General features: G+C 39.9%; 1 protein-coding gene across 1 annotated transcript; it reads left to right on the top strand.

Annotated features, from left to right (window-relative positions):
* The first annotated feature begins 8557 nt into the window (after positions 1-8557).
* Positions 8558-14158, top strand: vtcn1 (V-set domain containing T cell activation inhibitor 1). The gene is made up of 5 exons (XM_084361723.1): positions 8558-8702; positions 9168-9232; positions 11037-11414; positions 12808-13059; positions 13765-14158. The coding sequence occupies exons 1-5, from the start codon at positions 8671-8673 to the stop codon at positions 13875-13877; spliced, it is 840 nt and encodes a 279-aa protein (XP_084217849.1). The 5' UTR covers positions 8558-8670; the 3' UTR covers positions 13878-14158.
* The last annotated feature ends 12950 nt before the right edge of the window (positions 14159-27108 follow it).

Raw genomic sequence — 27108 nt, 5'->3', positions numbered from 1 at the left:
AAAATGCTGGTGTCTCTGTTTATTTTAGACTATGTCTCAGAAGGGTGTTCAGCTGCAGATCTCTCTGTTATCAGAGACAACCTGACTGAGCGTCTCCAGGCCAGCAATAAAACGTGTCCTTGCCTGACTGAAAACAGAGACCTGCTCAAAGCCAGAACCACAGAAACGACCAAAGAGCTGAACAGGCTGAGTATGTGTTGGCATTGTGTACTCGTTGTCATCTATAGGAGCAACATGCTGCAAATTAACAAGTGGTGATCTCTAATCTCAGTTCTCCAAAATGTATCTAAAATCAACTGCTGTTTCCTGTTACAGCAAACATTTTGACATTTTGACTTCAGAAAATACAGGTGTCTTGACTTTTGGTTCTGTACAAATAATTTTTCTCACATATCTTAAATTATCAGGGTGCTGACGTCATGACTATCATGATCTGGTTGCAGTAGGGCAGGGTTGTTAGTCTGGATGTTGATTTTAAAACCACATGTTTGAACATGAACTTTGCCAACACCTTGTACTTGTAGTCAGTTACCTTGAATAAAATCCTGTATTTCTCTGGTTCTGAACATTGTTGAAATCATCTGGGATAATGTCAGTACACAACTCATCAATATATATAACAAAAGTCTTGTCTTTTTTAGACATTTAATGCACTTAATGTTACGTATGTCTTTAACTCATGAACCATAATGATAAGGTAATGTTTGGCATGAATCCTCAAACTATCTGCAAACTAAATGCAAGCTAACACACCAACAATAGATAGTCTACCAGCCTTTGCTTTGAAAGGGGTCGAGACTACTGTACCAGTAAAAGCCAGACTGTAAGTGTAACTTTGCTACATCATATCCCAGCATTTGCCCTCAACAGTCTCGGGAACAGCCTGACATTCCGAAACCCCTCTATCCCGACACACCCCACTCCGAATCTAACTTTCAACTTCCAATTACTTCCCAATATGGTTAGGGTTAGGGGTTAGGGTCAGGGGTACCACAATAGCCTTTTCGGAATAGCGGGGTCTTTAGAAAAAATGGGAAACCACGCCATTACGATGAATGGAAGTCTATTTTCGGAACAGCGGGGTTTCGGAAAGGCGGGGTGTAACCAACAGTCTCAACCTAACACTCCTACGATGTGTGAGAGAAACAAAGAAGGAAAGTAAAAGTTAGGAGGCAGAGTCACAGAGACTTGCTCATGTTTTCTAACTACATCCAATGTATTTGCTCCACCATGATGCAGCCACAATTAGTTATAATGAGATATGTGTGTATAAATAAGAGAACACCCTTGTACTTTATACCAAATATGCATGTTTGTAATGGCACTTATCTGATCTATCTTATCTGATATTTAAAGTTTCATTGTTTTTTATGAAAGGCAGTTCCTGTCCTGAAGGATGGAGGATGTTCCGCTCTGCCTGTTTTTTCCTCTCCAATGAGTCTGGCAACTGGGACAAGGGCAGAGAGGACTGCAGAGACAGAGGAGCAGATCTGGTGGTGATAGGCAGTCCTGAAGAACAGGTGTGTGTGTTTGTGTAACATTTAAAAAAATGTTAAAAAGCTTCATGAATGTTAAATGTAGACACATTTTTTCACCTGATATTCTATAACCATGCTAATTAAATGCTAGCATCAGCATGCTAGCATCAGCATGCTAACGTGCTTATAGTAATGATGTTAGCATGTTGGTGTTTAGCAGCTATAATTTTGTTCACCATGTTGGTTTAGCATATTAGCATGCTACCATTTTCCAATTAGCACTAAACACGAAGTAAAACTGAGGCTGATGAGAATGTGAGTAGGTTTGAAGGTTTTTGGTCAAAAACCAAAATACTGTAAAATGTCATTTTGACCTGATGATGGCACTCGATAAAAGTCAAGACATCAAAGTTATTACAATTAATCCATTGTCTATATGCTGAGATATTTCAACAAAGAAATTGCTCAAAAGTCAACCCTGCAACTACAGGACAGGCCAAAGGATCCCTAAAAGGTCATATTGATAACGGTTTTATGTAGAGAAATCATTTCTTAATTTTGTAAAAATAAAACATCTACTGAGCTCATATGAAGGTGTAGAATAAAAACACAATCATTATTGTAAATCAAAAATTGTAAATGTTTGTTGGGTCCATATTGATTGATTTGTTTGTTTTGTCAATGTGACAGTCTGTTCCAACTTCTAACAAGGTTTTTCAGCCAATAGTATGGCGCCATTGGTATCTCGTGGTATCTGTGTTTCATCAGCATCAGCAGTCTTGGTAGATGCGAGTTTGTGAAAAACAAAAAATGTAAAAAGTTCTACAGAATGCACTCAGCATACAGTGCATGTTAGCTAGCTAGCCTTAGCAACGTTAGCTAGTGCACAAACTGGCAACCACTTGAAGGGGCAGATGAATCAAACAACAGCAGTGTTGTGATGTGAATGCAGTGGAAGGGCAGAGATGGAATGTTATATAATCAGTCAGCAGGATACGTCATCTGGCTATTGTTAATGTCCTAACCATATTTTGTGCCAATCCATCAAGTAAATTGAGATATATCACAGTGTAAGTGGAAACTCATGTAATAGTTGTCTGGATATTCCACTCTGAACCATAAATGTCAAAATCCTGAAAGGGAGAGACAAATAAAAATCACAAAGTCAGTGGGATTCATCCTCGAGGCACAATGAAAGTCTGTACAAAATTCCATAGAGATCCATTTAATTGTATTTGAGATATTTCAGTCTGGATCAAAGTGATGGACTGACATTGCAGTCCCTTGAGCCATCAAGCTAGCATCTGTGAAAACTGATCGCAAAGCCATACAGCACCATTACATTTCACCAGAAAGGAAACTCAAAACACACACAGATAACCAGTAGGTTTTACACTGACACATCATTATATTTTAACGAATCAGTAAAAGTCAGCTCTCATTGTTTACATTTAACATATTGATACAATAAAGTTACAAATAATATTATTAAAACTCAAATATAACCACTGTGACTTTGTCTTTATTGAACAGACATTCCTCTCTAACTTTGCCAATAAAAAAACTTTGGCTTGGATTGGTTTGACTGACAGAGTGAAGGAGGGGAGCTGGACATGGATCGATCGAGCTCCACTGACTCTAAAGTAAGGCAGACATAAGCTTTACCTTTCTTCAGTTTATGTGTTAAGTGTTATCAGTTAGATCACGACTGTTGTTTTGGCATTCATTGGTGGACAACATATTCACTCATTATATCACACTACCTACTAAAACAGCCAGATGGTGCTGTGATTCTTTTAATCAGGCTTCTATCTCCCATCATAATTCTGGAGGCAGCGATCTTGACAAATTGAGATACTTAGGACAACCTTTAGTGGAATCTTAAGCATATACAGTATATCTGGGCAAGCAGAGCTTAAGAGATGTCACTGAACAAACTAGCATAACCCAATCTTTTTCTGACCATACCCTGACTGACACACATTGATAAAATCCAAATGCACAGCAGTTTCAAAACACCCCGATAGGTCACATTTTCAGTAAAGTGTTGACAGCTTAGCTGGAGTGTCACAAGTTTGGTTATATTCAACACTCCTTTAAAAGCTCCATTTGAAACAACAGATTTAGCTTCTCTGGTACTTGTGTGCAAATATTAAAGAGGCTCTCTATGTCACAGTTTATTACTATTTATTGTAGATTAATCACTTTTTAGTGCCCATATGTGACATGAAAAACTGGATTTTTGGGGCTGATGCTGAACTGACATCAGGGGTAAAAAACATCAATAAAATTTAAAATCTATACCAGTAAAGGCCAATATTCTTTATATATATATATATATATATATACATATATATATATATATATACACACACAGACCCTTTCCAAAAAATTAGAATATCATGGAAAAGTTCATTTATTTCCATTATTCCATTCAAAAAGTTAAACTTTCATAGATTATAGATTCAGGGCCCACAATTTAAATGATTTCAAGTGTTTATTTGTTTATTTGTAAGAAATCACCATTTACTTCTCAGTTTTTGCAGAAAAAAAAGAAAGAAATTAGGATCACATCAAATCAATCAAAATATGGTACTTTCAAAACGATATGTCAATCTTCAATACTTGGTTGGGAATCCCTTTGCCTTAATCACTGCCTCGATGCGCCGTGGCATTGAGGCAATCAGCCTGTGGCATTGCCTGGGAGTTATGGAAGCCCAGATTTCCTTGATGCTTGCTGTCAGCTCTTCTTTGTTTTTGGGTCTGGTGCCCCTCATTTTCCTCTTGATAATACCCCATAGATTCTCAATGGAGTTTAGTTCCGGCGAGTTGGCTGGCCAGTCAAGCACTGTGATGGCATGGGCATCAAACCAGGTTTTGGTGCTTCTGGCGGTATGGGCAGGGGCCAGGTCCTGCTGGAAGATGAAATCTGCATCTCCATACAGATCCTCAGCAGGAGGAATCATGAAGTCCTCTAAAACATTCTGGTAGACTGTTGCGGTGACCATGGATTTAAGAAAGCAGAGTTTAGCAACACCTGCACAGGACATTGCACCCCAAATCATGACTGACTGTGGATATTTCACACTGGACCTCAAGCAGCTTGGGTTCTGTTCCTCACCCGTCTTCCTCCAAACCCTTGGACCTTGATTCCCGAATGAAAGGCGCACTTTACTTTCATCGGAAAAGAGGACCTTGGACCACTGGCCAACAGTCCAGTCCTTCTTCTCCTTGGCCCAGTTGAGACGCTTCTTATGTTGGCTCAGGCTCAGAAGTGGCTTGACCCGAAGAACCCAACAGTTGTAGCCCATCTCCCGGATGCGTCTGAATGTTGTGGTTTTTGAAGCTGTGACTCCCGCCTCATTCCACTCTTTCTGGATCTCTGCCAGATTCTTGAATCTTCTCTGTTTGATAATCGGCTGAAGCCCACAGTCTTCTCTTCTGCTGGTGCATCTTCTCCTGCCACATTTTGCCCTTCCACTAGACTTTCCATTGATATGCTTGGACACAGCACTCTGTGAACAGCCAGCCTCCTTAGCTATGAACTTTTGTGGCTTACCCATCCTATGGAGGGTATCAATGATGGTCTTCTGGCCAGTTGTCAAGTCTGCAGTCTTCCCCATATTGAACTGAACTGAGACAATTGAACCAAAGTGAAGCAATTTAATGACACCTGGGGAAACCTGTGCAGGTGCTCTGAGTTTATTAGATGATTAGTGTGTGACACTCAGTTTAAAACATTCATGCCCTGCAAAATTTGGGCTGATTTCTTCAGTGTTTTCGTGGGTTTTATGAGCTGGAAGCCCAAATTATGTACAAATAAACAAATATATACTTGAAATCGTTTAAATTGTGGGCCCTGAATCTATAATCTATGAAAGCTTAACTTTTTGAATTATGGAAATAAATAAACGTGGGTCTGTATATATGTATATATAATATATATATATATATATATATATGTGTGTGTGTGTGTGTGTGTATTTATATATATACATACATACATACATACGTACATACGTATGTATGTTTGTACACACACACACACACACACACACACTATGGTGATGACAGTGGAGTATGAGAGAATATGTTGTTGACCAGCATGTGTAACAGACTGTATTCATGTTAACAATGCCATCATTGTCCTGTTTGTTGACCTGTTAGGTACTGGAAGAAAACACAGCCTGATAATGGTGGTGGACATGCAACACTTGGGAACGAGGACTGTGCCCATATCATAGGTGGAGGGGTTGACCTGAACTGGAATGACTTGCCTTGTAAAACCAGTCTGAGATGGATCTGTGAGAAAATGGTTTAGCACTGGTGCAGATTAGTACCTTCAAATCATGGCTCAGTTGTTAATAAGGAAAATCATTTATTATTATATCAATCAAACTAACAAAAGGCTTGTTTCTTCTTCATGACACTTCCTCATGAGTCCATCCTCCCCAATGAAAGTTCCTGTGTTAACATCTGTTTTCCAGCGTGTGAATCCTCTTATGTTACATGTAGGGGAAATCCCAGGCTGAAATTTTCTGCCAGGCTTCCAAAGCTCTCTCGTTGACACTGTCGACGCATTGCAGGCACACACATTAGAAATTGAGATTCATCATCACTCTCTCAAAACATTCAGTGCTTTCAAGTCACGTAGCAGATATTTCAGCGCGACTCCACCGACTATTGTTCTTTGTGTTGTCTTCCATACCACTCTGCACTCCGCCAGATTTATGTGTGTGTGTACTACTAAATGTTTATCCACACTGTACCTCTTAATTTTTCTTCTGATGTTTATTGAAATTTTAATTTCATCGTGGGAGAAACCTGAGCACCAGGAGAAAACCCACACAGACACAGCTGTCCACCTGGTGCTCCTGCAGAGGCTACATGATATTGGATTTGATCTAAATGCTTGTAAATGGTTCAGGAACTACACTGTTTAGAATATGTTATTAATAAAATGAACATTATAGTATGTGTTTTTATCAAACGTCTAGCAAATATAGTATATATTTGTAGTCAAAGCAGGTCCTGAACTCTTCTTCCACATGACATTTAATGATTTAAGTTTTTCTTATTGAAGATCACAAATATGAAATCATACTCTGTCTTTATTTTCATTTACCAGAACATCTCTGGGTGACATACAACTACTGTACAGCTGGTCTAATCTAAGGGGATCTAATACAACAGGGTTACAGCTAATGACCAGCTATTGTCCAGTGAATGCAATCAGTCTGTAGATCTGGGCAGACACTGCACACTGTTCACCTCATTTGAGAACATGAATACATTTCATTAACGTTTCAGTACAAAAATTAATTTCTAAGATGTAATACTTTGCACAGGAAGTCAGTGTCTTAATATCATTTTGCATCTTCAGTTAGTGCTTTTGCACTCCCTGTTCCCTTGCTTGCATGGGTTTTTGGTTAAATGCCTTGAATACAGTCTGTGGTTAACACAGGTTTAGGATATGTTTGCTCTAAAATACTTATTATTAGATTTATTATATAGCATTTACATGACTTTATAAAGGCAGTTGCTAACAAGTGGTTAAATGAGACAGAGACATTAAACATCACCACACTGAACATTCATCTTTCCAGGCAGACTTTATTCTCTTATTCTACAAATTGTAGATTTATTGGTTTGTAGTAAAGTGTGTATACTATCTTGTAGTAGGAAGCTGGTGGTGGTGACGAATTTGTGCAACTGCAATGGAGTTCGTTGATAGCCTCACATTTGTTTAGTCTTCAAAAATCACAAAGTGGTGTTCATCTAAGATTATCTTCCTGAACAAAATGTGTAAGTCTCATGAAGTTTTGTTTGCCACAGAGCTTAATTTCTGCAATAATTCAAAAGCCACTGGAATAATCCCATAGGCCTCTTGAGGGAACAAGGATGATGCTAACTTCTAGGTTAGCCCACAAAAATACATCATCTCTGCAGCACTACACATTGCAGTACGATAGTTGCCCACCATTAGGTTTCAGTTTTGGCCATCCAAGAGAAGTTTGGGCACTTCTGCAATAGAACCATGAAACTCTATATGCACAGGGTCTGTCTGCCTGCCATAGACAGTCCGATGTTTCATACTCAAAGTTTTCCTGCCAACTTTAAATTTTCTTAAAATTTTCAATGGATATTAAGTTGTTTTAACTTAATCTATATTCTTGGGAGTTTATTGTGGTCCTTGGTATTTATATGAAATAATTCCATGTCTTGTTTGATCAATATTGTGACTCACATTGATTGTAAAAATATTTGATTACTGTTAACAATAAGTATACCGATACAAGTAACATACGTACAAATTGCATCCTAAAGTTCAAGAGGTTTTTGAGTCATGACATTAAAACCAAACTCTCGGCCTCCCTTTGTTTTTGGCCCATGAATCACCATTAAGTTTCAGTTTTACACCTTAATAGGAGGAAGTTTGGGTACCCCTGCTCTAGATTATCCATGGCCATCAGTACAGACAACTGACTGAGAAAACAGACATGATTTCTTTGTTTTACATCTTTTATCTAGTTGCGCAACTTTCTATAACTGTTTAAGATATGCTTTTTTTTTTATTTTCTTGTGTCATTGGATATATACTGTATGTGGTGGGACATTTTCCACAAAAATCTGCTAGCTTTGAAAGTGAAGAGTGCCAAATACAAGCTTTTTCTGATGAGGCTTTTTTTTTCACCTTTACATCACAATTTACTCCACCTTTAGTAAATTTGTGGAGAAAACGCCTATGGTACTGTAATTAGTATGCCTTTCCTATAATGTGAGCAGACTGTAAATCCATTAAACTTCAATTATCACATTTTTTATAGTGTAATGTCCTTCTGGGAACAAACTGCTGAATAAGAGCCAGTTGGTCAAAAAGTAGCATGTACCTTTATTTTGATAACATGAATGAGCTATTAGTAACAACATGTCGGCAAGTATGAGCACACGCCTTAAAGGTAATATTTACTCATGGTGTGTTTTAAGTGCTGCGAGGGAAACCAAATACATAGGCAAAACAGCAGAGTGTCACTGTGGGGAAGTAGAAGTCTGTGTGGCAGCAGAGTATGTGTATGAAGGATCTTTAGCTGAATGTTGGATATTTACATTAAGAGGAATGGCATGACTGGACCTTTGATTTAAGCCACGGGATCCAATTGTTTGTTCTTCTCAGGAGGTTTTGTCAGCAGCCATGGCTTCCCTCGGGCAGATCATCTTTTGCAGGTATGACCATATGGTTTGAATGTTCTCTACTGATGCTGATTCAATACTTTAAAAAAGCATATCAGTGTCTTTAGTGGTTGGTTGGTTGTATATAAAATGCTACAGACTACATCCATCTAGACCAGCTACAGTAATAAAATCCTACTTTTGCTTTGATACGCTAAGAATCTGACAATAATTAATACATAATAACAACACATCGGTCACTGTAGAATAAAGACTTTTTCTTTTGATGCTTTGAGCATGTTTAGCTGACCTTTAATGCAGAACTTTTTCTGCCACAGGAGCATTTTTTAGATTGTTGTCTTGATATTTTCATTTGAGTCAATGATATGCTTCCATTCCTGGGGGCTTAAATGTCTACAGCAAGAGCAGCTTCTTGTCTTGGTTGCTGTGAAGTTAATCTACAAGTTGATGTTGGCAGTGTGTCTGTTCCCTAACACTTTCCTGTGTCTGTTTCTGCAGCATGATTACCCTCATTGTCTTATTCTCTGCCCTCATCATCCTCATCCTATCCTTGGCCTTGACAGGTAAGACCTGTTGATCCTTGTGATCATTAGGGAAGACACTGTCAGGCCTGAGGGGAAACATGGGTGTGTTCCGCACAAGCTGTTTGTCCTTACTAAGAAGTAGCTAATTCCTGTCGTTGACAACACACCACACAAAAGAAAACATCTGGATGTGTCTGGTTTTGCTGTATGCATGTTGTTCTAAATGCATTTCAATGTGTATTTTCTATCTAAGATTAAAAAAAATTGTAGGAATTTACATGCAAGGAGGATAAAAAAAATACCTGCACACTGCTTGTTCCTTCCCCATTCTTCTTTTTATTCAGTGTTGACATTAAGTTTTGGTTACAGATGTATGTTAGGTTCAAGGTTCAGGTAGAGTTAGGAGGGTTGGGATGCTCCACCTGCAGCAAAGAATTCTAGGATATGTGTCTGAGTCTTGGGGAACAAGGTGAAGTGCAGTATGCAGCATTTCCTTCATAGAGTGCTGTAGGGATGACGTATTTTTGTAGGCAGTAATCATCGCCCTGGTTCTCTCCACAAAAATCCTATGGGATTTTTTAATTGGATTTTTGTATTGCCAGAAATAATCTCTGTGATAAACACAAGTTTATGATACTTGTTTTGTTCAGCAAGATAATCTTCACAGATGAACACCACTTTTGTGATATTTGAAGCGTAAATTAAATCTCCAGACATAAAAAGCTAATGTTAGCCTATAAACAGACTACATCATGGTCACATGACTTAACATAAAGTTAGAGTTAGAATAGTTTGTAGCTAAAGTCAGCCTGTAAAGACGGACTAAATGAGTCGCCGTGTCGCTGTGATGAAGTTTAATGTCCCCAACAACCTCTGTAGTCAGACACTTGTTAGCAACCGCCACTTTTAAGACACATAAGAGCTTTATAATTAAACTGCAAGAAATGTAATGATGTATTTTATGTCGTAGAAGAAAACGTGTAAATATCTCCAGCCTGTGGTAACCACACACCTTATTTCAGGCTTTTAACCGCAAACCAATTATAAAATCTCACTGACTTTGAGACGAGGGAAAAGAAGTGCAAAAATATTAACTGGTCCGGGTTTTAGGACTACAAACGACGCCACTCTATAAAAGTAACTGCTAGAATTCAGTTCAAGCACATACTTTGACTATGGCTGCACAGTCCTCTAAAAAATATTTTTAATTTGTATCTGACTCCAGATCTACATCAGAATATTGAAAGTGTAATGGTTGATGAGATATAGTAAAAATATTCAAAAGTGTTGATGTTAAAGGTTCTCATTCTATCACGTTTATTAATACAATACTAACTTGTTGATCTGTACATTGAAGGAGTTATTGGTCACTGTAATAACTACTCCTATTTTTCATGTTAGCCATGAAGGGACCCTTCCTAATGTGAATCCAATAAAAGATATCAGGGACAAAGTTCAAAGTTGTCACTAAGAACAAATAATCATTCCATAGAACATCTGAAGTTGATGTGAAATTTCAGCAGTCAAATCAAACACACATCTGACAGACTTCTGGGGTTTTAGATCAACAGTGTTTCCTTGTTGAGCCGCCAGAGAGGGACAGTAATGAAAGCAGGGAATTTTGTTCTTTTTTGATTGTAACTTTGAAAAAACTAATTTGATTTGACTAACTCAGACTGATGGCCTGTTATCTTCCTTTCGCAACTTAATAATGGATTTTCACACAGAACTTGGATTTGGGTTTTGTCCCCCACCTCTTGTAAAGCTCTTCTAATCACATTGGAAAGGGACCTCTTCATGGGCAGATATATTGTGAGTCTGTGCCTGTGTCCTTGTCCCACAGGCCCCACGGCCTTCCCAGGCTCTACGCCCTTGGTGATGAGCAGCAACAAAAAGCCCATTGCCAACCTCGGCCAGGATGAGCTTCTCAGATGCTATCTTAACACAGCAGGAGAAAATCCCATAATCAACCGGGTGTCAGTCACCTGGGAGAAGAAGGGGCTGACGGGACTTGTTTACAAGTATGTGGATGGAGCTGTGGATCTTAAGGACCAGAACCCACAGTTCAAAGGGAGGACCCAGGGCTTCCCTGGTTCTTTAGTAAGAGGGAACGGCTCTCTGCTGTTGAGGGCTGTGAGAAGTAGTGACGAGGGGGAGTACACCTGCAGCATCAGCTCATCGGAAGGCAGAGGATCGGTCAACATACATCTCAGAACAGCAGGTAGGATGACTGGTTTCTCAGGTTTCACTGTGTGTTTGCTTTGAAAATGAATCTCTCTAAGAACATTGGTAACACTTCCAGTATGTAGGATTTAGGGGGATATGTTGACAGAAATGGAAAAATATTATTTTTTATTACATAATTATTATTCATACTCTTCATTAGTGTATGATAATGTTGTCAGAACAACTGGCATGTCTAACTTTGATACAATACCTTGACAGTGTATATCAATATTTGATATGCTTAATAACAAATTGACACAACATTGAGGGCATAGAATTTTAGATATTTTTTAAAAGATAAATATAACAAGGCTCGTGTACTGTGTGTTACAACATAAAATTGAAAACTGAACCTTAAAAAAACGTAAAGTTGCAACCCTCAGAAATTTAAAGTTGTTCCAACATTTATTTTGGCGACTGGGTTGTGAGGCGAGGGGTGTTCAGTTGGTTGCAATCTGCAGCCACTCCACTAGATGCCACTAAGTCCTACACTGGGCCTTTAACCATCCATATTTAGCATTTATAAACATTTGATAGATTTTTCACATTATTATGTATCAATAAGCAGACATAAGTGCATTTTTACTGTTAATTAATGTACGGTAATTATTAGTTAACATCTATGATTTCTTCCATGAAGATATATTTCATATTATTACAACTGTGTTTTACTGTGTTGTCATTAATTATCTGTTTATACAGTAACGTTCATGTATTATAAGTGTCTATATATGTCCACTAAGTTGTTTGCCAATACTGCAAGTTAATAAACACTTCAGATCTGCATATAACTACATTATAGCAATAATAAGTTTACATATTGTTAAGCACTGTTAACAAAAGCTGAATGGACGGGTAAGTTCATACACTCATCCGTTGAGTCAGACTACGTCACAGGCTGAAAAAAGAAAAGCATTCCTTTCCTAACGACTCTAAAACTCACTCACACATGTCCTTAATGACTCTGTAAGGACACTCCCACACATAGTTTAAAAGCCTGCAACTCCCCTCCAGTTAGTCAGAACTGAAGAAGCCTCTTGGATGACATTTACATTTACATTTACATTTACATTTAGGGCATTTAGCAGACGCTTTTGTCCAAAGTGACTTACAATAAGTACATTTGTCACAAGAAAGGGAGTCATGCTATGCGGGGTCGAGGTGAGGTAAAACGGCTCCAAGAAACTGAAACAACTCCAGTTGCCTATGATACAGCACTTAGAATTCCTTTCCTGCTGTTCTCCTAAAATGTGTTCAATTATTTTCTTTTGGACTTTACAGTCTTGTTTTAGATCAAAAGTAGTCAAACACAATGTGACTACTGACTGAAGTTGGCCAATGGCCAGCATGTATTTGTGATTTTTACTAACCACTTTTTATTGTCTCAGCCTTTTCAGCCCCCACATTTAAATTCTCCAGTGGCACCCTGTTTGCGGAGGCACGCAGGTGGTTCCCCGAACCGAACGTAACGTGGTCAGACCATGATGGACACGTCCTGCAGGGAAGCACGAACTTCACACAAAACTCTGCAGGGATATTCAGTGTGGTCAGCGCGCTGCGGTCAGCAAACATCAGCGACACTTACACCTACACGATTGAAAATAACCTGGTCATCGCCCTCTCTAGGGCAACTATATCAGGTATTATGGTATTATTATTTTATATCATTTTGTTTAAAGGAGATCTTTGAATTTCAAACTCTCTGTCATGAATTGGCATGAAGATAACTGGCACAGTCCAAACCAGGATATGCTGGTTTTACACAGGAAGTTCAGTTTACTCAACACAAGTACTCAGTCAGCTGTTTAGTGTCTCTTGTGGCTCAGTGGGAGCTTTAGAAAGTCTGAGAAAATAACTGATGATGTCAGCAAGGTTATTTTTTCAGTTCTGTTATTAGTTTGTTATCTCAGATTGGGTTACAAAGACAGTTTGACAAACTGGAGTGTGGAGTTTGACAGACAGGTAAGTTTATCAGGCAAGAAGGATAAAATGTAAGACACTGTTGAGTTGCATCATAGGTAATATAGGATTTATCCTGCAACAAAAAATATCTTGTATGACCATATTCAGGACTAAAAGTTTGGATATTCAACCTCTGCTGCTTTGACTTTACCTGAATGCTCAACTTCATGGCAGTGCAATAGTGAATAACTGGAATGCTCCTTTAATTTCACCGACATCTAGCAGGCATTTCTTCTTTTTTCATATTGTACAGCAGAGTTTGAAATCCAAACAGAAAACTTAGACAAAAATACAAAATAAAATATATATTAAAGAACAAAGCAAAAAAGATTGTATCATATTCAGCAAAAACTGAGATTTGAATGTCCTTTCATGTTTTCCAGATTCCGAAGTATCAGCGAACACATACTTCATCTACAACGTCGCATCATCCCTGCTGGCATCAACTTACCTGGGCATTATGACAAGTGTCCTCTGCATCTATTATCTGACCTAATTACACACACACTCCCTGTGTGTGTGTGTGTGCATGTGTTATATTCAGTGTCAGGATTTTTACGAATTTGACAGAAGCAATGAGTCAAAGTACATAAAAGCAGTTATTTGTGACGAGTATGTTATTCATTTTTTTATTCATTTGGTGGGTGTTGTTGCTATGTAACAGCATTTAACTCTGTGGTGCATTTTCTCTGTTAGCTTTTTTTGTTAACATTTTCTTTGTACTTTCTCAGATGTATGTGTCGTGTTTTATGTGTAGACTCAATCTGGATTATTTGTCAGTAAAGATTTTTAAATTCCAATAAATTCATGTTTTTTTAATTTGACTCTCTGTATAGCATAAAGGACCAACCACCATCCCCGTGGAGAAAGTGAAGAAAAATATGGATATCATAGTTAAATTAAACACGAGTATTCATTTTTATTTGCATATAATGATCAAGACTAATAGAGAGGATTTATCTGATCAGATTAGCACTCTAACCTTCATTACAAATTAAGAAATACATTCAATTTTAGTTGTTCTGTGTATTTCTAAAGCGATAATGCAGCCATAAAAAACTAAAAAAGACAAAAAAAAACGTGGCAATTAATACTAATCGCTACAAAGGTTGCAGTGTTAATGTTTACTCTGAAGTTCACATTTATTATTAAATAAAAATGAAATTCTTTAGTATAAAACTGGGAGATTATTTCTGTGATTAGAACAAGTTTGTCAAGCAAGACAAGCAGACTCCAGACAGGGCAGATTGGCAGTCACACCTCCTCTACTTTAGTGCTCAACACCAGAGCCCCCCAGGGCTGTGTGCTCAGCCCCCTCCTGTTTACACTGTACACCATGACTACACTCAAAGACATTAAGAGAACTCTATTGTGAAGTATGAGGAAGACACCACCACACACCCGTCTACATCAGTGGAGCCGAGGTGGAGCAGGTGAACAGTTATAGCTTCCTGGGAATCACTGACAACCTATCTTGATCATTACACATCACCACCCTTGTTAAAAAAGCACAAAAAAGGTTCTACTGCCTACAGAAAGTTAGGGTAAGGCTAAACACACTGGATGCTGTGCAGCACTGCTGCGTGGCGTTTCTTCCTCGCTTTTCATTTCAGTGTCCATGTTAACAGGTTCGACCGTCACACTGGATGTCTTAGTTATGCTTTTATGTGTGTCATATGTTCATATAGAGATTCATAATCTCTCCTACATTTACCATGACACGCACGTTTCTCAGCAAAAATTGACCTGAAAACAACCTGTAAACCAGGGCTGGGCAACTGGCGGGGTGCATGCGGCCCTCGTCCTCACTCAATGCGGCCCGCGAGTCAATTTCCAAATATCAATAAATTGTTTAACAGGCGTTGTGATCAAGCGGCCTATTTGACCACATTTGAACCAGATCCCAATTGTAATTATACTGTCCACCGTTAGAGGGTGCTCACTCGAAATGCAAGAGGCTCGTTGCCAAAGCAATGTGGTCTCATCTGGTCTTGCCCACCAAACCTCATCCGAGACGACACTGGACAAAGAGAAACATGAGCAGCCAAAAAAGAAAACTGGATCAAGAGAATCACGTCTTCCAGGCAAGATGGGAAACAGACTATGTTTTTACAGAATTCAAGGCTAACCTATGTGCTTAGTGTGCCTGGAAACAAAATCAGCCATTAGGGATTTCAACTTCAGTCGGCACAACAACACCACGCACAAAGACAAATACGACAAGTACACCGGCACGGCCAGAGCTGCCATCATCGCGGACCTCAAAGGAAAAAATCAACAACAGCAGAGGCTTTACCAAAGCTACGACCACACACGAGTCCTTTCTCAAGGCATCTTATGCTGTTTCCCTTGAGCTTGCTAAAGCAAAGGAGCCGTTGTCAGATGGTGAAACAGTGAAGCGATGTGCAGTAGAGATGGCTCAAGCTTTTGGAGATGATAACATGATTAAAAACTATGAAACAGTCTCCCTGTCCCGTTGCACAATTACGCAAAGGATTTTTGATACTCAAAATCATGTTGAGGGAAAGCTAAAACAAGTCATGCATGACTGCAAGTAGCCAGCTTCTCATTTTCACAAGAGCCATTGACAGTTCATTTGAAGTGCACAAGGAGTTATTGAAACTGGTATCTTTGCATGATACTACCAAGGGCAAAGATGTTTTCTACGCCATTAACAGTGTTGTAGGTGAGTATGGCGGCTTTGCCAAGCTTTCCGCGGTTGTTACCGAGCCATCAATGCAGGGAAGATGCACCGGATTTGCCGGACTCCTCCGACAGAGCGGCACTGACTGTCCGACACTTCACTGCATCATCCATCAGGTGGGTAATGTTATCACTAGCTTACTATTAATATATCAGAAAAACCTTTATTGATCCCCATAGGTAAATTGCTGTGTTACAACTGCTCAACATGCAGTAAGAAAAAAGGGAGTAAATAAGTAAAAAGGTAAAAACTACTATAAAATAAAATAGCAATAATAATCAATTCACAGTAAGTAAATAGAAAAATGCAAATGTGCAAAAAATAATGTGTTAAGTAGAATTGCAGTATGGTGAGTAAGTGCAAAAATTGAAACTTGCTTAAGATTATTGCACTAGATTAACAGTGAATTAACCGTAATGTGCAAAGGTAAACTGAATGAAAAGTGTAATGTGGGTCAACAGTAAGTTATCAGCAGTTTAACAGCAGACTACTAATGGAGATGTGGCAGTAGATTGTGGAAAAAATATGGTTATGAATGTGGGTATTCTTTGTGAGAATTCTTATCATAGGCTAAAATCCTATATCATTTTGTTTTTATAGGAAGCCCTCTGTGCCAAGACAATGAACTTCAGCCATGTCAATTACTCCTATCACAAAGTCTCAGCTGCCTGATCTTGTGATGAAGCACTACTACCTCCCTTCTATGACGAAGATTCAGATGTCTGGTCTTCTGATGGAGCTCAAGACTTCTATGAGGATGCACCAGAGCTTCTGGGTCATCTGATGAAGGATTTATTTATCTCACATTATTCCATTTTATTTTTTAGTTGAGGAACCTGAGAGAGCCAAAAGAAAAAGGGATGAGTTCAGCGAGTGGGAGGATTATGGTGAAGAAGAAGGCGAGAAAGACGAGGTTCAGCGCTACATTGACAGCCAGTTCTTGTGGGATGGGGATGATCTTCTAAGTTTCTGGGAGTCGCAGTCAAAGGCCTACCCTCTGCTTGCCAAGGTGGCAAGGATTATTCTCTGCATCCCAGTAACAAGTGCATCGAGCGAGCGGACGTTAAGCTCAGCCGGCCGGGTGCTCGAGTCCAGGCGAAACAGACCAAACCCCGGCCCAGTTGATGCCATTCTTTTTTTGCACAGTGCTGCAGGTTAAATGCCAATGCCTTCATGAAAATAGCCATATGTGGTACAGTTTATAATTCTATTATGTGCTATAAGAAACCTTTAGAAAACAGGAGTAGCCTGTAGGTGGACGTAGGGCTGGGCGATAAACCGAAAATTTACCGATACCGAAATTTAAGACGATAACCGACGTCATTTTGCCCATGTCGGTATATTCGGTGTTAAAAAAAAAAAAAGAAAAGTCGTTTTTGTCTTGTTTGGCTGTGTGTGTGGGTAGGCTACCGGTATGTTCATGTCCCTTTAAGACGCTCGGCTGTACTACGTATACAGCGTGTGTAGTCACGTGACTCACGCCATCCAGTCTGTTACAAGAAGGGAAAGAGACGGTGAGACGGAGAAAATGGAGCGCGCCGGTTCAAAAGATGAAGCGGCTGCTGCTGCGGCTGCCGAAGTAGATCTGGTCGAGGAGGAAGAGCAACTCGTTCCTAAAAAAAATGCTTCATCACTCGTTTGGCAACATTTTGGGTTCAGCAAGGACGATGTTGATCAAAAACATGTCAAATGTAAGCTGTGCCAAAAGACTGTTGCGACAGGTCAAGGTAACACATCCAACCTCTTCCACCACCTGCAGTACAACCACGTGATTCAATTCGAAGAAATAAAAAAAGCTCAAAGCGAGAAGCGATCGGGACCAGCTAAAAGTGCTTCCACCACCAGGCAGCCGTCAATAACCGAAGCATTTGCTAGTACTCAACAATATGAGCGAATGTCAAAAAGGTGGATGGAAATCACCAATGCAATAGGCTACCATATAGCAAAAGACATGGCTCCCATTGCTACGGTGGAGCACAAGGGGTTCAAACATCTCATGAAAACTGTCGACAAGAGATACGGCCTGCCATCGCGAAAATATATTTCAAAAACCGTGATTCCCAGCATTTACAGAACAGAGAGAGAAAAGGTCGCTGCTGAGTTGAGATATGTTCAGCACGTTGCAGCCACATCCGATCTCTGGTCCAGTCGCACCATGGATCCGTATCTCAGTCTGACAGTACATTACATCGACGACAAATGGAAACTGCGCACCAGAGTGCTCGAGACGGAATATTTTCCATCTGATCACACGGGAGAGATGCTCGGACAGGGCTTGAGAACGATGCTGTCTGCATGGGACATCAGGGAAGAGGACCTCGTCGCCATAACAACTGACAACGGCGCCAATATAGTGAAAGCCGCCGAGCTCAATAAATGGACGCGGGTTCAATGTTTTGGACACAGGCTGCACCTGGCAATTGGTAAGTGTGCACATCTTAATGGGGATATCTTTGGGTGGTGACTGGCTGTTATGATCTGTGTTTGTGTGTGTTCAGTTGTATGATGTAGGCCATATTAAAATATTAAATGATGTCTTATGGCCACATAATAGAGCTACAGCAGTAACGTTATAGCTATAATTACATTTAAATGGCTACAGCTATTTTTCCTTTTCTTAATGTGTGTGTGCCTGTGTGTGTGTGTGTGTGTGTGTGTGTGTGTGTGTGTGTGTGTGTGTGTGTGCGCGCGCACGCCTGCCTGCCTGTGTGTCTGCCTGTGTGTTTCAGAAAACACCCTGAAAAAACAAGCCCCTGTTGAACGGGCAATGAAGGTCTGCAAAAAGATCGTCAGTGCCTTTTCTTACAGTTGGAAAAAGAAGAAGGCATTACGGAAGGTACAACAAGAGATGAACCTGCCAACACACAAGCTCAAAACGGCATGTCCAACCAGATGGGGATCCATGCAGATGATGACGGCAAGGATCCTGGAGCAGAAGAATGCCATCACACAGGTAGGCTACATGATCCTTGGTACTTTATGTTATTGTGTGTCTTTTTTAGTGGCTGGGCTCAGGTAATGATTTTAGCCTTTATTGTAATTGCTCTGATCTGTCATTTAAGATGAAAAAAATAAAATAATAATAATAATATAACAGGTCCTTGCTGATGACAGAGCATCAAGGCATCTTGTTCCAAAATGGTCAGACCTGGATGTTTTGGAGGCCGTCAACAAAGCTCTCGCTCCATTGGTGGAGTTCACCGACGCCCTGTCAGGGGAAGAGTATGTCACCATCTCATCTGTGAAGCCTGTCCTACACATCCTCCATTCACGAGTGCTGGCTGAGGAAGAAGATGACGTGGCGCTGACCAAAGCCATCAAATCTGACATCCTTGCGTACCTTGATGACAAGTTCTCACATCCCCCCACTGTAGAGCTTTTGGACACAGCTAGTTTTGTTGACCCCAGATTCAAAGCAGCATACATTTCTGCAGACCATGTCACCGCCATTCAGGAGAAAGTGAAAACAGAGATGAAGTCAGCAGCTGCAGTCCACACAGGAAGTACTGCAGAGAACACCGAGCCTCAACCTTCTACATCATCAGAAGCAAAGAAGCCAAAGAGATCACTGGGAAGCTTTTTCAAAGGAAGTGAGGCTACCCCTTCAACTGCACCCACTGTGTCACCTGAGCAAGCAGTAGAAGCAGAGCTGAGCAGCTACTTAGTGTCTCCTGTGCAGGATAGTGAGGGAGATCCACTAGAATGGTGGAGAGAGCATCAGGTACACTTTCCCACTCTAAGTAAAGTGGCAAAAAAGTACCTTTGCATACCCGCCACTAGCTCCCCATCCGAGTGGGTTTTCAGTTCTGGAGGAAACATTGTTACATGCCTCAGATCCTGCCTGAAACCTGAAATGGTAAACATGCTAGTTTTTCTTAGCAAGAACCTTGAGTAAACACTAGTGTGTAGAGTGATCACATGTAGCCATGAGTCTGATTCACATCTACAACACTAGTCTGAGATACCAAGTCTGCTGCTCCTTTTTGAAGTGCCCTGTTCAAGCCCTTCTTATGCTTAATAATCAGTGTTCTATTGACATTTTTGCACATGGCATTATTTAACGTATTTGTTTAAGAGTTTAAAGTTGTCACCTGTCACATGGCAGTGTTATTTGCAATAGTTTTTGTCAGTGTTTTATTGACATTATTGTTCATAACATTATTTATCATTTGTTTACAAGTGACACTACCTCCAAGGCCTTTACACAGTGATGGGCCTTTGCACATGATAATGGCATTATTTAGCCTAGAATTGTTTACAAGAGACTACCTCCAAGGCCTTTACAGACAGGCCTTTGCACATGATGGCATTACCTTTGCACAAGTCATTGTTTACTTTTCCAGTGGCAAATGTGAAATGTATTTTGTTTACAAGGGATGCAACTTGTTTCTCCAGTTATAGAGAACCTGATTACTTAACAACTCTAATGTGACTATTTTCAAGTGATGCAAGCTCTTTGTAATATTCATATTTAGAATTTGTTTATAAGAGACTGTATTTTTAATACTTTGTGTTTGAAGGAAATTTAAGTTATTTTATACTTCAAGTATTTCAAGTAATCTGTGCTTATCAGTTGTTCTTAACTACTAAATAAATAATATAAATCTTAACTACAGTGTAGTTTTACAGTCCTTTAAAGTGGCATTTCTGTAAATACACAGGATTTTTTTTCCTCTTTTTTTTGGGGGGGGGGGGGGGCGCTACTTATCGTTCATTTATCGTTATCGAGGTGAGTTGCTCAATATATCGCGATATTGATCTGAGGCCATATCGCCCAGCCCTAGGTGGACGCTCTGTTTTAGCCTATGTGGTTAATATGTTCTTTTATTCTTTTTATTGCAAATAATACCTACACGAATGCAAGCCTAATTTTATTATTGATTTATTATTATTTTTTTATTTGTTGTTGCCAGTTTCCAGTGCCATTCGAAGGGCTGTTTTCAAGCACATTTGTCAGACCAAATAAAAGCCTTATTCAATGACATATTTAACGTGTATTTAATAGCGGTGGGGTGGGGCGGGTTGTGAACATTTTAGGTTGCTTCTTTTTCTGTAGATTGTCCAAAATGCATCATTAAATGTGGGCTTTGTTCATAATATTGAAGCGTGTAAGTTAGAGCTGAAACTTTGTAGTCATTTTTAATACATTTGAAAATTTAAAGTTAGATGATGCCTGGTTGAGTCATATCCAGCGTAGGCCTAATAAAGGTTATAGATTGTGTATTTTAAACTTGGCATAGCATCCCTGTCATAGCTTTTAGCTAAAATAATTTTTTGTTTTCTTTTTTGTGATCTTTGCTAATGTGTTGTGTGCAGCTCCATGAAGAAACATAGAAATGCTGAAGTCAGATAAAGACTACCTTCGGCCTGAACTGACCAGCAAGGCTGAATTAATGAGTGAACTAGTCAAATCTGGGAGCAGATCGGTGGAGCCATCGTCTAGTTCAGGTGATCAACTATATGCCAGGTTGTGTTGCTCCTGGGTTATTACATGAATTTTCACACATTTGAATTTTGACATCCACCATCTTGGATTGTTCTACAATGTTTGTTATAACTAGAAACACAAGAAGAAGAAAAAATATGAATTAATGTTTTAGAACTGTGTGTGTGTGTGTGTGTGTGTGTGCGTGTGTGTGTGTGCATGCGTGCGTGCGTGTGTGTGTTTGATTTATTGCAGCAGAATCTTCCAAGATTCAAAGTCAGGTGAAAAGAGTTTTCATCTCTGATGAAGAATCTGAAGTTGCTTCGACCTTAGCCATTGACTCGCCATTGTCTGATTCGTCCTTGGAAGATGACTCCAAGAAGAAGAAAAAGCTGAAGAAGAGATCCCCAAAGTTGAGTGGAACAACATTATGTACTCTCCTTTCATACACTGCACATACCAGTTAATGCATTCTCTTTACAATGACAGATGAACTTTTTTTTCTTTCAGTGAAAAACTGCAGAGACATCATGAAAAGGTACAAGTCAGTGCTGAAGAGCTACAGTGTGGGGGGGTCCATGAAATCTCCATTTGAAGAAGTCGGTGTTGACTGCAACACAATCGCTAGAACGACAGTCATCGCAGAGCTCAGCCTCGCAGCCCCTGAAGCTTTCAGAGCTCTAGGCCAGTGGAATGAGAAGTTTGAAAAGCTCTCCACCTTTGTGGACAGATGTCACGCAGCTATTACAGCTGAGATTAAAGAGCGCATAAGCGAAATGAAAGAGAATGGTACTTTTGCTACCCATTTGCTACCCCATCATTATGGTGTATAATTTTAAACTTACACTTTACTTACAGCCAGCAAAATACTGCTCCTAAGTGATTATAATTGTGTATAATATCATACAATTGCTAATAACTTTATAGTGTTGTCACTTTACTAAAAGCTCTTAAAGTCATCCTATAACATATTAATGATATTTATAATGCATTACGCCCTTTCCGTAACCGAGCATTTAGTATCTGTTCTATGTTGAGCAGTTCTATGTGTGTCTTTACTACTGGCTAGAGTAAGGATGGCTATAATGTGTTATGTGACCCAGGACTTCAGATTCTTCATTCAAACACTGTTGTCACTTTAGTATGCAGATATAAAACATTATAAGTGCTTAATTTATAATACATTATGTCCACACTTGTAATACTTTATAATCCTTGGTATAAGTTCTTATACATGATTATACACCATTATAATGACATGTATGAAGCATTATAAATGCATTATAATGTCTTATGCATGTGCTCCTAATGCATTATAAACTAGACCTTCATAGAAAGTGTTACCCTGACTTTTTCTGCAGTTTTTCCGCAGTTTTGCACAAACGCCTTACTACAGTCGCTCAGTTTCTCTGGCCGCTCTGTGTCTGCGCTCGCTGCGGCTGCCTCATCTCCCCCTCCCTCTCCTGTTGTTGCTTCAAACATGACACCGGCTTTGAGTGTGACCGGCTGATGATTGGCTGTTCTGTCTTAAGTCCCGCCTTAAGCAGTGTATTTTTGGGTTGATTGCTAGTGCAATTGATTTTGATATGTTGAGCATTGTTTGTTGATTAGCTGAATACTTTTGTGGATACGTACCTGTTGTGTTTGATTGTACCTGTTGATGAGAAAAAAGTGAGAAATGATGACAATGTTTGCATACCTGTTGAAGAAAGATGAAAGAAAAGTGTATATTATTATTTTAATGTTTATTGGGCGTATGGGAGTTTTTTTTTTTTTTTAACTTCCCTTTTCAGGGCGCAAGTAAGCAAAATTTAGCAGTCTCAGTCACAGTCCTGTCAGACCCATGTCATTATCAAGTTTACCACTGTCTTTTTGTCACGCAGTATCATTAAGATGCAGAAAAGAAAGAGGCAGGAGAAGATTGACACCTTTTCAAGAGAAATCCTGTAAGTGAAGTTGAAAGCTGAAAGTTGAAAAATGTTGACATAAAACAACAGTAGCCTATTTCAATTAGATATTGTTTGCATTTATTTCATGATATTACTTTTCAATATTCACATAGGTTTGCTGGTGCCACAGCTGTAACTGTTTGAGCCTATTCCTTTACCACTGCACCCTTGTTTAGGAGAGGAAGTTGCTGGAGGCATCGGTTTCAGAGAGAGCACAGGAAGGTTCACAGGTGAGCAATGAAATGAATGTTACAGATTGTGAAAGAGGTCTATGAAGGAAGAAAGGCCATGTGTGTGTGTTTGTGTCATGGGTGGTGCTTATTTCCATCCCAGGTGCATGTGCGTGTCTGGTGTGTTTATATCTAATTCCCAATTTCATTTCAAATGTTTTGATTAGGGTGTATGTGAGGATGTGGCCAGGAGTGAGAAAGACAGAGATGAAGAGGGAGGAAAAGGCAGACAAGAAGAGGACAGACAAAAAGCGGGCAGACAAGAAGAGGGCAGACAAGAAGCAGGCAGACAAGAAGAACGTAGTGAGGGAGAGGTCAGAGAGGATAAGGATGAAGATGAAATGGTAGAGAGAGGAGCAGAGAACTCAGACGTTGCTGTTACTTGCCATCAGTTCAGTAAGCCCAATCAACCAGATCCAAAATTCATTGCTAAACAGTCCTTGCCCAAATATACTCTGAGCTTTCAAACTCAGTGGTACCAGAAATTCCCATGGCTCTATGTGAGTCCTGGTGTTGAGGGTGTATTGTGCTTTTACTGCTCCAAAGCTTTAAAGGATAAGTACCGTTTTTTACAACCTGGACCTTATTTCTGGCAAAACATATGGTCATTTACTCACCCAGATAACTTTGGTGTCATTCGGCGTCGTTCGGACGAAATTAGATCCAGTGTAGCGGCGATATATCCATATAATGGGAGAGACGGGGCAGCGACACACAGCCTCTATATAACGCATTATCTGCCACGAAACTAGTTAATTTCATCAATATTTTGTTATGAAATGCTAGCGCTATTCCCCTCTGAGTCCGGGCTCGTCCGTTATCAACATCCGGGGTCAAACTAGCAGTAGCAGCTACAGGTAAACAAGCCGCGCTGTCGCGGGTGCGCGCGCAGCTCAGAGACGACATCTTCCAGGTCAGAGGTAGTAGATCAGCCTAAAGACCCCGGATGTTGACAATAGACGAGCCCGGACTCAGAGGCTAATAGCGCTAGCATTTCATAACAAAATATTGATGAAATGAACTAGTTTCGTGGCAGATAATGCGTTATATAGAGGCTGTGTGTCGCTGCCCCGTCTCTCCCATTATATGGATATATCGCCGCTACACTGGATCTAATTTCGTCCGAACGACGCCGAATGACACCAAAGTTATCTGGGTGAGTAAATGACCATATGTTTTGCCAGAAATAAGGTCCAGGTTGTAAAAAACGGTACTTATCCTTTAACTCTGAGACATCGCCTCTTGCCAAGAATGCTGATTCAGCATTTATTTCATCTGGGTTTAAAAATTGGAAAAAAGCCCTTGAGCGATTTACTGTGCATGAGAGCTCTGATAGTCATAAGACCCCCCCCCCCCTTACAAAATGAGTCTTTCAACAATGGAAGAAGCCTTTTACAGATGTACACGTCTGCATTTTCTGGATACAAAGTCATCAATGAGGTCATCATATCACAGCTGCTGTGCCACTTCTGAGTTGATGCTTATGATAGCCAGGCCACTCAAGCGTTCTTGCGCCATTGATGAGCTTCAGTTTTGAAAAGCTTCGCTCAGCAAAGGCAACTGTAACAGGGAGAGTTACTGCAATGGGGCTAGCCTCACAAAGATTAGAATGCAATTAATGCAAATACAACTACAACTAATAATAATATTCATTATGATTTGATTTGATGATATTTCTAGATTTAAATATTTTTATATACTTATTTTTACATTTTGTACTTAGGTTCTATATTCCTACACTGCTGTTTGCTGCTGCAACGCTTTAAGCGCCAGATCTACTAAGATCCCAAATTGCTTGTACTAATCTGCATGCGCAATCTAGAAATTTGCGTGTGGGGTTGACAAAGTGACAAAGTGAAATTCGGCCCTTTGGAATCAGAAGTGTTGGTAGAGGAAGCGAATAAACATTTCAATGAGCTGCAGCAAAGGAATGTGACGGTCGCAAAGGAACGCTGTGTGGGAGAAAATCTGTGAAAAAGTTAATGCTGTTGGAAAAAACAGGCGAACAGTGGATGAAGTGAAAAGGAGATACCAAGACATCAGAAGAAGAACAAAAGAAAAATTGGCATATAATATTATAAATATAATAATAATAGTAAACGTGCAAGGAGTTTTGTTAGTGCAGGTGTTGCGTGACTCCTTCTCGTAGCTGGCTCCAAATCTGCTCTGAGTTCCTCCAACAGCTCCAAAATGGCAAAGCTGGATAGGCGATATGTTCTAATGATAGTTTCCTCATTCATCCCAAAAATGTTCACACAAAGGTGAAAAATGCGTTCTCGGCGTCTCCTTCCATTGTTTCGGCGTCTCCTTCTTGCAACCATAACGGCAGACATGTGTGCGCAATTACGCATACAAACCGTTTGCACCTCCCTTTGAGACATGTTAAATATAGACGCAGTTTCTATGAGCAAAATTGCTTTCCGGTTTGATAAATCACTTTGCGTGTGCCAAATTAATATATTTACATTTTCTCCAACCACAACACGCACAATTGCATGTAAACGCCCCATGTTGCATATTCATTGCTGCAAACATACTAACTGAATGCAGACGCGCTATTTTGTACCTTTGACAGACGCAACCCTTTTTGTGCACTGTTAGTAAATCAGTTTGTAAATTTTTTTGCGTGTGCAAGCAGTTTGCACAGGTTTTAATACATGCAAACCTTTAGTAGATCCGGACCTCAATTTCTCCATTCTGGGTCAAATAAAGGATTATCTTAATTTATCTTATTTTGTCTAATCTTATATGACTTATGAATTAAATTCACCAAGAGATGGTGACATTTTACCTCCATAAAAATAGCCCACAACTTCTATTGATAGCATAGATTGATAGGCTATAAACCTGAGCCAACATACGACCACCAACTGGTCAATTAACCACTCCTTTTTCAACAGAGGTGAATGTATATGCAGTTAACAAGACATTCAATAAATGATAATCAGGGCCGCTGGAAAATGTAATCTCCAGTCCACATCTAGACAGAATTATCCTCTCTTCTGTCTCGTGATTAGCAGGCTAGCAGCTGGGGTGTTTATGCCTCAACGTTTTTCTTTTTTATTTCAACAACATACCCACCTTCAAGTGAAGCATGAGCCTCCCCTTGTTTTGACTTTGTCTTTCTTTTGCTTGCTCACGATTCATATTGCCGTTTGGAGGCCATCTCTCCACCTGCATCCAACTGCCTGTCGGCGCATCTGACTGCTGATTGGTCAGATGCTGCGTGCTGTCAATCATTGCGGCAACGCGTGCGGTGTCAGATTACTCGTCTCTTTCTTTTTCTCCCCTGCCTCGGACTGACTTGGTGCTCTACGCGCGCCTCACGGCAGCGATGCGCATCCTTTGCGCATTTGCAGAGAATGCGTCCCCTTGTGCAAAATGGGGCCCCCCACGGATCGTGGGGCTCTATGCACAGC

Source organism: Pagrus pagrus, assembly GCF_965226575.1.
Source record: "Pagrus pagrus genome assembly, chromosome: 9".
Taxonomy (NCBI): domain Eukaryota; kingdom Metazoa; phylum Chordata; class Actinopteri; order Spariformes; family Sparidae; genus Pagrus; species Pagrus pagrus.
Note: the sequence above shows the minus strand (reverse complement) of the source record. Positions and strands in the feature narration are given on the sequence as shown.